At 47.6% G+C, this 11634-nt stretch overlaps 1 protein-coding gene across 2 annotated transcripts in view; it reads left to right on the top strand.

Moving 5' to 3' along the window:
• The first annotated feature begins 941 nt into the window (after positions 1-941).
• The window catches only part of KCNK2 (potassium two pore domain channel subfamily K member 2), a 124376-nt gene continuing 113683 nt past the window's right edge, over positions 942-11634 (top strand). Inside the window, exons 1-2 of one of the 2 annotated variants that reach the window (XM_043569548.1) lie at positions 942-1333; positions 4390-4700. In XM_043569548.1, coding sequence (XP_043425483.1) covers positions 1288-1333; positions 4390-4700 — 357 coding nt within the window. In that variant the 5' untranslated portion in view covers positions 942-1287. The remainder of the gene's footprint in view (positions 1334-4389; positions 4701-11634) is intronic. The other variant, XM_043569550.1, reaches the window with a different exon arrangement.

Raw genomic sequence — 11634 nt, 5'->3', positions numbered from 1 at the left:
GCAACCTCTCTCCCCAGCAAAGGGGTCTTGACCTGAGAGCCTACCCATTTTTCTTCCATTCCCTCTGCATCCCTAGGTGTCTTCTTCACCTTAGCTCCCGGTGCGTTCCCCATCCTTTCTGGTTTGGAACCTTCTGTTGATCAGAGCTCGCCGCCCAGGTCCTGCCCCCATGGAGGTGGGGTGGGGGTTGCTGGTGACTCGACAACACTTCCCCAGGCGTAGGCTGAAAGGAGCCAGCAGCCCATTACCGACCCCACTCCAGGGGTCTCAGGGCGCCAATGGGGGCACTTCACTGCACAACCCTGGGGGGGGGGCGGTGAGCAAGGGGAGCGGAGGATGTCCACGTGCAGGGGTCCTGGGACCCGCGCCCCAGAGCTCAATCCCACACCCCTCACCCCCCTCTGGAAGAAGATGGAGAGTGAGAATGGGGATGTGGGGAGGGGGCAGTATAGTGGAAGGGGCTGCGAGGAGAAGAGGCAGCAGGTGAGCCGAGCCCCAGGGCACTGCCCCTAGGCGAGGAGGCAGGGGCGACGGCGGCGAGGGTTGGGCTAGGAGGGGGTGCGGAGAGGCGAGCCCAGGCGGGGGAGATGGGGGGGTGGGGAGCGGGGAGGAGGCGAGGGGGAGGGAGTTCCAAGGAGCGGGCGAGGGACGAGAGCCGCGAGCCTGGAAGGGAGAGCGGCTGAGGGCGGCCGAGCCGCGGGCGGGAGGGCGCCCGGCGCGCCGAGCCCGTGCCACACCCCCCGCCCCCCGGGGCCCGAGGGCTTTGCCGGGGGAGACACACAAAGACATGCGAAGAGGGGCAGAGCGAGGCTCGCGCACAAAGACGCCGGGGCGCACGGCCGCACGGGCTGCTCCGACCGCCCCCGCGCCGCGCCTCGCCGGGGACCGGCCAGCGCGGAAGCCCGGGCGGAGCGCGCGGCGGCGGCGGCGGCGGCTGCCGGCCGGCGCGGGACCCGGGTCGCCCGCGCTCTCCGGGTGACCCGGGCCCGGCCGCAGGCGCGTGCGGGGGCGGCGGCGCCCGCGCCCAACTTGGCCTCGGCCTCGCCCTCTGCCCAGCCCGCCGGTGTCCCCTCCTTCCCGCGATTTCGTTTCTTCTCACGCTCCCCCCCACCCCCTCCCGCGTCCAGCCCCGCTCTCCCCACCTTGTAAAACAAAGCCGGGGAAAATGCCTGCCCGTGCAGCTCGGAGCGCGCAGCCCGACTCTGAATAAGAAGTGAGTACAATGGCGTGTTTGTAAAAGCTTCAAGTCCGTCTTTTTCAAAAAACATTTTGAATGCTGCATGCCTCATGCTTCCCAGCGCCTCGCGGGAGAGACCCGGCTATAGAGCAGGAGGTGAGACCCCCGGGTAACCCTACCACCACCACCCCCACCACCCCCCGCCCGGCGCTTTCCCTCCCCAGCCGGGACTGGTGGGAGGGCTGCAAATGCCCCGCTGGCAGCAAGCGGACGTTCTCCACCTTCGTTTCCCGTCCAAGGTGTTGGGTCGTAATTTCGGCTCGGAGGCAGATCGATCCCCGGCTCCTCCACTGGCTGCCTCTCCCCCACCCCCTCTCCCGCTGGTGCCTGGGGCTTTGGCATCTATCTGCCTAGGCTATGGGTTTGGGACACCTTAAGGGAGTTTCCGAAGGAGGAGGAGGGTCAGCCCTTGGGAGCAGCCGACCGGCAGGACGCATGGTGACCCTGGTCACACTTGTTGCCCCTTGCGAGGTGGGACAGGCGGTGGTGCTGAAAAAAAAAGCTCATTTCTCTTGCTATAGAGTCGTCAGCCGCGGGCCCGGCGCGTAGAAGGCATACCCGTGTGAGGATGGGAGACCTGGATTAAGAGGAGACTGTGATGTGCTAGTGGCAGAGGAGGGAGGTAGCGATGGTGATGACAGTGTGTGAAGGGACGACTCTTTGATTCCTTGTTCTAAGGAGCACCCCTGCCCGATCATACATCAGACGGCGTGGAGATGCAAACACAGAGGTCCCTTGCCCATGTTAGCTGGGGAGGAAAGGCTGTTGTTTTTTATTTTGGTATTTCACCAATTGCTGTCCATTCCGTCTGCCAAATGTGCATTTATATATATTTCTGCTAATTAAAAAAATAAGGCAATAGCTTCAAAGAATTAAACTTCAGCAGGAAATGTATTAGCTTAATGCACACACACACGATCTTCTAAAAACGTATCTGTTTCTTTCCCCCAAAAGCATATAATTATGATGTTTTAGTGTGGTGTTGGGATTTGGGATTGGGATTTGGGGGCCTCAAGGTAGAGTCTCAGTGTTCTCCAGTTCTGCCGACCCGAAACCTTTGGTGTGAAAAACCAGAAATATAAGAGCACAGAGAATTGGAGAGGAAAGGCTTGGAAAGCCTTCTCCAGAGAGATAATGTGGATTTCTGTTATTTTGATTCCGAAGATGGCTTAATTTTAGATTACGACCTTTATTTTTCACTCAGGACACACTAAGTAGCTTGGAGGTGGAACCGGGTAGCTAGTCGGCAGGTGACAGTGATATTAGCTGTTACCAGCATGTCTATTAAAAAAAAGTTATTTTTGATTAGAACATTGAACACATAGATGCTAATTTTGAGTGAAGTTGCCTTTCTAACTATAAAGGTGTTGAATGTTACATTTAACTCTGTTAAAGGTGTCTACTAGTTTGTGGCCTTATTCTGAGCAGGGACCGCATCAGGAGGGAGACGTGTTCATACCTGTATACAGCAGGTTGAACCATAGGAAGTTGCCGAAATGAGCCGTATATATGTGGAATCTCCACTTGGAGCCATGGGTGCAGCTACTCTGTCAGAGCTCTGATTTCATCTCTTCGAAGTCAGAGTCGTTCAGGGGTTTGATTTGCTGGTTTGAGGCGCCCTCTCTTATCTGCCATCACTGTGCAACGCTGCTTAGGGCTAGTGTCTCAAATAGCTTTGTTTGCAAAGCTTCTTTGTCACGGGCAGCCGAAGATTTAGGAACTCAAACAGGTAGTCCCACCACCAGTGGTGGTCAAGAGGGCAGGGACCCCAGCCCTGTGAAAACTGACACTTTCCATTCTCTTCTCCTTCTCAAGTAATTTCCGGTTCCTGTGAGGGTCTCTGGGTGCAGTTCTGCAGTGATTTCTCATATACTAACCTGAAAGTGTTCTTTCTGATTAGGCTTTTATTATAGACACCAGAGCAATTTTACTTCTATCTATGACAATTGTGGACTCTTAAAGTGATCGTTCTGGTTGAGTCAGTGTTTTGTTTTTGTTTTTTTTTTTCAGGTCCCCCTGGTTTTTGTTCTTGGGTTTTTGTTTTGGTGGTTTGTTTTGTTTTGTTTTGTTTTTTGGCTATTCTATTAACTCTTTTGGTTCAATGTTGCCTTTCCAATCAAACATTCTGTAGTAGATAGCTTATTCCCTCCTTAGCAAGTGAAAATCTAGTATCTTTGTATTTTCTAAGAAGAAATCCACTAATGATATTTTTGAGCAGCTGAGATAAATCATAAATGGATTTAGAGTCACCTCAGAGTATATGGGAATTTGTAAGAGAACACATAAATCCACGCTAATGGGGCAATTCGCTTTGTACAGAGGATCTAAGGTGTAAGATAAGGTTTTAAATTCTTTGTTCTGGATAATGTTCACTGTTGACGTGGAAGCAACTTCTCATGTCTTAGCAGCACCTAGGATGGTGCCAGAGAGGTAGCAATACTCTGTTTTTTTTCAAGATGCCAGAGATTGAAAAGTAAGATGTAGAGAATGTTTAATCATGAATCACTTTAGAGGGTAGGCAACAAAGACATGATTGGGCAATTGAGTGGTTTGCTTCCCATCATGTTTTACCAGAAAATGACTAATGTTTTACTTTGAGCAACAATGTTTGGATCACAAATTCACTTATAATACAATCCCTTTATTACAACGAATTTCTAAATAAAAACAAAGAATGTTCTTGATGTCAACTGCTTGTGGTACAGAGGGTTAAGTTCTTGAGAACAGAAATAGTCCGTGAACCTTCTTGATGAGCATTCATGAGATCGTTTAGTACCACCAACTCTTAGGAGTTCAGTCTTTGCTGACTAGCAACGGTGAACAGATGTAAATTTAAAAGTTCATGAGGAAGAGCTCAGGCATCTTATCTTTTTTTTTTTTTTTTTTTTTTTTTGTAAGTTTCTTGGTCCACCTCCTATTTCCTTCCTCTGGCTCTGGAACCCCAATAGCAGCAGAGAGCTGAGACCCCGCCCCTTGTCCTTGAACCTTTATGTATGGTCCCAGAGCAACCCAGCAGGAACACTCAGGTTGGTTCCAGAGCTTCCACCAGGAGAGCAGCGGAGTTCAGTCCGCCTTTGCTCATCCCCTAAAGAAGCCCAGCCATTACCCCCGTACCCTTCTCCAACCTAACCTTCACTCTCTGTTGTTGTCAGTGGCGGCACCTGACTTGCTGGACCCTAAATCTGCCGCTCAGAACTCCAAACCGAGGCTCTCGTTTTCCACGAAACCCACAGTGCTTGCTTCCCGGGTGGAGAGTGACACGACCATTAATGTTATGAAATGGAAGACGGTCTCCACGATTTTCCTGGTGGTTGTCCTCTATCTGATCATCGGAGCCACCGTGTTCAAAGCATTGGAGCAGCCTCATGAGATTTCACAGAGGACCACCATTGTGATCCAGAAGCAGACATTCATTTCCCAGCACTCCTGTGTCAATTCGACCGAGCTGGACGAACTCATCCAGGTAATAACGGCACAGAGGAGTTGTTACCCTGCTTCCTCTCCGGGGGAAAAATGTAGCAGTAAGAGGAGGCTATCGGTAGCACAGTGGCGCGCCCGTGGGGAGCCCTGGTCCACTTTCGCTTCGGCATTGACTTCCTTCTGGCTCAGCCGTCCCCTTTCTGCACGTCTTCCCTCTTGTCTTACTTCTTCTCTGTCTTCTTCTGCTTCGCCTTAATTGCTCCCTCCTGTTCCTTCTTATCTCCTGCGGCTCCTTCTCTCCCACTGTCTCCCTGATTTCTCTTCCTTTGCCCTGTCAGAACTGCCAGTGGACACCCGGGGGACGTGGGGCTGCCTTGGCGAGGGCCCTCGTGGTTAGATTATCATTGCCGACTGACAAACATCGCTGTGGCAAAGGAGTGGAAAACCCAAGGTAGAAAAGTGCTTTAATCACGCCCCGGGCCGTCATAAGATACAAACGATGAGCTTGTGGCATGACCTTCTTCAGACGGGTGTCCCTCATGGGTAACAAACTGTAGCTCACCTCTTTAACCCAGCCAAAGTATCACTCTGATAACTGCCTTTTCAGGTGCCCAGAGAGAAATGATTGATCCTTGCCTCTCTAAACCCCAGCTGAAAGCAATTTACTATTACACAGAAAAATGGAGTTTTTGCATCTTAAAAAATAATTTACGCGTGCTCTGTAATGGCGGGACAGCGTCTTTATGGAAAAATATTTTGTTTTAAAAGTTAATCGCAGAATGATTTAAAAGTTTCAGTTAGGCTCCTTGGAAATGGCTGTATTGTTGTCGTAGATTCCTTCTGTTGTAGATTGTAAAACAATTCATTGGTCAAACCAAGAATCGGGAAGGAAGAGAGCCCCAGGCTGTTCTTTCAAGGAGAGATCTGACTGGTTGTTGCAAACATTTTAAATGTACAGATATTCATTTTCTTATAGAACCTACTTTGCTTAACTGGTGTAAGTCAAATTGGACTCGAAATGATCTGAATCATGTTTTTCCTCATCTTATATTTGGTTTTACATCATTTGAATGAGTTGGAATTGTAGATTAAAGGAAGAAACTCTTACTGGTTTTAATCCAGTTTCCTATTCGAAGGCCTTTTCGCTCTTACTTCCCTTTTGCCATGGATCCCCAAATGCTACCTCTGCCCTTCGTGCCCCTGTCTGTTTGTAGAAAGCACATACAAGTTCCTATTCAAGTCTCTTGAAAGCTATCAAAGGTACTGTCCTCTCTTATTTAGCTCCTACTGTATTCAGACACTTTTGCGTCTCACCTATTTGATTTACACTTTGGAAAGGCTCTTCAGACACTTGCATACTGAATCCTGTACTGTTTTTAGATGATGGCAATATTTTCGGTATTGACAGTGGACCTGCCAACTAATAGCACTGTCCCAGCTACCCCATTACCTGTTCCTACATGAGATCACTTTCTCTTCACTCTGTCTTGGTGCCACAGTTTTCTAAAAGGTACTCAGATAATCTTAAAGACGGGGCCCTGGGTGGCTCAGTTAGTTAAGCCTCCAACTTTGCCTCAGGTCATGATCTTACAGTTTAGGGGTTCAAGCCCTGAATTGGGCTCTGTGCTGACAGCTCAGAGCCTGGAGCCTGCTTTGGATTCTGTGTCTCCCTCTCTCTCTGCCCCTCCCCCGCTTTCTCTCTCTCTCCATCTCTCTCTCAAAAGGAAATAAACATTAAAAAAAAAAAATTCCCATTTCCCTAGGATTTTAAAAGAAGAGCTCTAAATTATCTTGGAAGTAGCATGGGGTAAAAGCCTAAACATTGGGATCAGATAGGATGTGTTTTAAATTCCAGTTGAGCACTTTTCTAGAAGTGTCATCCTGAACAAGTAATTTTCCTCTCTAAGCCTAAAATGATCCATCTGGAATGAGGGAAGTCTATCTATCAAACAAGGTTGCTGTGAACAGTGAAGAGATAATCCCTGTGCAGCATTCAGGATATCGCAAAGCGTTAGATTTGTTTGCTGTTCTTAGTTGCACAGCCCCACCCCTCCCCTCCCCCACTGTCCCTTTATGGGGTTGAAGCGTCTGATTCAGATAGTTGCGTTCTTATCATCTGAAGTGGCGTGATTGGTCTTGAGCTGGGAAAAGAAATGCCTGGAATTTCAGGACAATGCTGAAGGAAACCCTGTATGGATTTGAAATTGGTCCCACTGTTCAATATTACCTAGATCTATTCATACCTGTCAGAATAACTTGAAGGGCATGGCAAGTGGGGACAATCTGGAGGTGGAGACTGGTCATTTTTGCTATATTGTTTTTGGAAGGGATAGAGACAGAGCTCAACAATGACCTAATCTTTTTCTTTCCGCTCCACACAGGAATCTATTTTAGCTTTATTAATATTCACGGCTGATGAGGATTTTTGCCTCTTAAAAATCTCAAGTATTTTATGCTTATTCAGAAGTTGCCTGTTGTTTATTGCCATATCACGCATCTTTATAACCCCATAGATGTAATAAATTATTTTATTCTCTTTGAATAAAGTTTCTTCTGATAAAAGAGATGTTTATAATGGCATGGTTTCAGAGATCGAGATCGGTGTTTAAATAGGGAGAAAGGCAAATAAGCCAGTGATCTTTTTTTTTTTTTTTTAATTTTTAATGTTTAATTTTAAGAGAGAGAGACAGAGCAAGAGCCGGGGAGAAGCAGAGAGAGAGAGGGAGACAGAATTCAAAGCAGGCTCAAGGCTCTGAGCTGTCAGCACAGAACCCAACGTGGGGCTCGAACTCACAGATTGCAAGATCACGACCTGCGCCGAAGTCGGATGCTTAACCCATTGAGCCACCCAGGTGCCCCGCCAGTAATCTTATATTAGAATTACATCTCACTCATACGATCCTCGTAAGTGTCCATGGGTCTTTCCCACATCTATTTTCCCATTTAATCATCCCTTAAAACCTCACGAGTAGGTATGTTAGACAGTGCTGTCACAGCATGAAGGACAAGGAAGCTAGCACACAACAGTCCCAGTGACTTACTCCAGACACCATTATTAGGATGAGTGTTCAGGTCCTCGGAATCTTGATCTGCTGTTATTCCCAGGAGTCTCTGCTCATTCGGGGTTCGGCGTTTTTCAGTGCTGAGAGGGGGATCAACTGGAGAAGTTAGAAGTTCAGTCCTCATATTAGTAGAGAAGGAATTCTGGATTTCTTTTATGAAAAGAGTGAGGAAGGAGGAGGACATGGGTAGTCAGACTGTAAGGCCAATGTCAGGTACAGTTAAACCAATTTGGCCCCAGGCCCCAGATTATTAATTACACCTCCGCCTGGGCTATGGTAACTTCATACCAGGCTGTGCTTGCATCAGAGGGTGGGTTAGAAGAGGGAGGGGGGAGAAGAAAACGGAGAATTAAGGCTCACCAGAGCACCTGCTTCTTCTGCTTCCTAGTCCCAGCATGCGCATCCCCTCTGAGTGCCATCTTGACATCAGCCCGCCAAGGCAAGATTGAAGAGGGGGCAGAGATATCAAGACAAAGGCATCGTTGCTGGGCTGAAGTGCTTTGAGCACTTTGATTTGCAACATCCGTTACATTTAAGTTAGTGTCAGTACGGAAAAACACAAGCAAACACTGAAGTTTTAAAAGCCACGAATACCATTAACGATAACCAACATTTAATGAGCACTGACTGTGTGCCAGGCACTGTGCTAACCTTTTCTGTGTATTGTCTCATTTAACTCTTAAACAGCCATATGAGCTAAGTGACTTATTATCTGTATTTAACTTAGGTGCACATTGAGGCAGAGGGAGCTTAATTTTCCAAGAGTACAAAGTGGTGGAGTGCACTGTTATTTAAACCTAAGTGGACGGACTCCAGAGCTTACGCTCTAAGGTCCTGTATTTACTACCTCTAAAAAAATTAACAAACGTTAAGTTTGCTGTAAAGCTTCCTGTCATTCTATGTATCAGAGTGGAATGGATATCGAATTACAGTTCTCCATACCTAGCGATGTATATTATATAACCTATCTCTCTCTCCATATAAAAATGGAGCGTACATAACCCGGATTTTAATATTCTTTTTGGAGAGCACTTCCTGGTTTTCTCCTGCTTGAATGCGGCAAACCAGTAGAGGCATGGTTACAGTAGATACACCTTGGCCTCAACCTAGTTATTTAAGTGTTTGCTGAATCAATTCTGGGATTAAAAAGACAGGGTAAATCTCTGATCTCTGCACTGATAATAAAAATACTTCATGGGAGATTTGACTTTTATTTTCTCACGTGAGCCACACACCCGCTGCAAGGTAAGGAGGGAGGGTATTCTGCCTATTTTGGGGTGAAGAAACTGATACATTTGCATGAGGTCATACGGCAGCCTCAGGCCTAGATCTCTTGAAGCCCTCCTGCTGAGGGGATTATATTCTCTTTGCACTGTTCCTTTCTTCTCAGTTTGGTTTTTACTCCTATCATTCAGTAGCATTTTTTGAGCATGTGTTGACCTTCGTGCTAGGTGTGGGGCAAGTAAAATGATGGAAAAAAACATAGTTTCTCTTAAGGCGCTCCCTCCAAAGACAAGTGGAGGAGACCACTATAAACACAGCTACAGTAGAAGTGCTTAGAGTTTGGAGCTAGACAACTGAGGAAGAAATTAACCACTTAGTGAGAGTTGGGAAGACACAGAGAAGAGGTAGAAGGGAAACTGGATGGTAAGTGCGGAACCAGAGGATTCTAGGGGAAGACAAGGGGACCAGCAAATGTTCTAGGCAGAAGGGGCACGATTTGCTCCAGTAACTGAATGATCTAGACTGAGGGGCAGGGGCTTCAGCAAGTCTAACAAGGTACAACAGGGCCTACTGTACCGTACCAGGGGGGTGGACTTCATCCTGAGCCTGTTCACCACCTGGGGTGGATGTGCCATTGGGACACTTGGTTATGTTCCTAGAATGCCAGTGAACTTTAAAAACAAAACCAAAAACGTTGTTTTATATCAATTATATAATCATTCATTCAAGACCACTTCATCGAATTCCTGCTATGTGTGTTGTCCTAGGTACAGAAGTACAGTGGAGAGTAAGACAGATGAAAGCTCTTGGCCTTGGTGAGGTTACATTCTGCTGAGGGAAGAGGATGTGTTAGATAGTATTAAGTCTCAGGAGAAAAAAATAAAGCAGCGAAAAAGGTTAGGAAACGTTGGGTGGTATTGGTGATTAATTTTACATAAGGTCACTGGGGAAGCTTCACTAATATGGTGACTTTTAAGTAGAGGGAGTGAGGGAACCAGCCAGGTTTGGGGAATCACACTCCGGCAGAGGGATCAGCAGTAGAGATGCCCTTCCTGACTCGAGAGTGTCCCTGGCAGGTACAGGAACAGCAAGGATGCTAGGAGGGAGTGGTAGGAGATGACATCAGACAGGTAGTGAGGGCCAAGCCCTGTAGGGCCTTGTAAGTTATAATATGGAGTTGGCTTTTTGGCGCACATGAGTGTCCTGCTCTGGCTTGTTTCCCCAGGATCACTCTGCCTGCTGAGTTGAGAAGAGATTGCTGGAGGCCGTGGACAGAAACAGAAGGAACTGTTATTTGGCTGTTGTAATAACCCTTGTGATAGATGAGGGGGGAGCTTGAATTGAACCAACGTGGTAGGAGGGGGCCATGAGATATGGTCAGATCCTGGAGACACTTGAAGAGAGCCAATGGATTTTACCAATGGAGAAGACTTACAGTGCAAGGGTGAGGAGTCAAAGAAAACACCAAAAGTTTTGTCCTACGGATCTAAAAGAATACAGTTCCCAATTTGCAGACGTGAGAAAAAGTGCAGGAGGAGCTGGTTAGGGGATGATGTCAGGCGTTTAGGGTTGGACATTGCACTGACCGTGTCAGTTAGGCAGGGTTGGGTTATTGAAAAGATTCTCAGGACCCAAATAATAGGACTTCTAGATCTCCAAGGCAGGAAAGTGATGAAATGTAACAACAGCAAGGATGGGCACCGTAGGCAAAGGTTGTATCACAGCCAAGGCCTCCCTCTGCCAGGCCAGGACATACTTCGGTCAAGAGCCACCAGTATGTGCATGGAATACCTTGGAACCAGGTCTTGGCTGATCATATCCCTGCTGTTCACAAAGGTGTTTTCTTGCTGGGTAGCCAGCCTCAGTGGCAGAACTTTTCAAGAGTCTCACCAAGGTGCAAATCATCCGTCACGCCATTACCAACAAATAATGCCGACAAGCTGGTCCTAACTCCCAGAAGCTACTCACACCACGGTTGGAAAGCAACACTCTTGGTCAGCATGTCTCACACGTGGGGACAGTTCTGTGCAGGTACTTCAGCAAAACAGCTTAGGCAGATTCCAGGCCAGCACAGCCATGTTAAATTTGAGATGCCTCTGAGGAGATCCAAGAGTGGATGCTGAGTGGGAAATGGGATGTGTAGGAAAAATGATGCTGGAAATTTGGGTTTGGAGTTCAGGGGAGGGGTCAGGCTGAAGGCTCATATTCGGAAGTCATCATTTTACAGAAAGCTTTTCAAGTCAAGCCATTGGATGAAATCACCTGGGGGATGAGTACAGTTTGAGCCAAGCAGAGGTCCTGGTATGACCGTAGGAGCACTTCAACAGGTAGAGAGTCCTCTAAGGACTAAAATCCAAAATTCAGGTCTATTATTGATTTACAACCTAACATTTCAGGAACACAGCTCTCATTTGAGGAAACTGTGTCACCCTGTGCCCCCAAACCCCTTGGGGTTTTATTTTTCTTGTCTTTAGGGAACCCTTTAAAGAAAACATTTAAGAAATCTCTCAGAGGCACCTGGGTGGCTCACTTGGGTAAGCATCCAACTTCAGCTCAGATCATGATCTCATAGTTCATGAGTTTGAGTCCTGCACCTGACCGTGCAGAGTTTGCTTGGGATTCTCTGGCTCTCTCTGCCTCTCCCCCACTTGTGCGCTCTCTCTCTCTCTCTCTCTCTCTCTCTCAAAATGA

Source organism: Prionailurus bengalensis, chromosome E4 (assembly GCF_016509475.1).
Source record: "Prionailurus bengalensis isolate Pbe53 chromosome E4, Fcat_Pben_1.1_paternal_pri, whole genome shotgun sequence".
NCBI lineage: Eukaryota > Metazoa > Chordata > Mammalia > Carnivora > Felidae > Prionailurus > Prionailurus bengalensis.
Note: the sequence above shows the minus strand (reverse complement) of the source record. Positions and strands in the feature narration are given on the sequence as shown.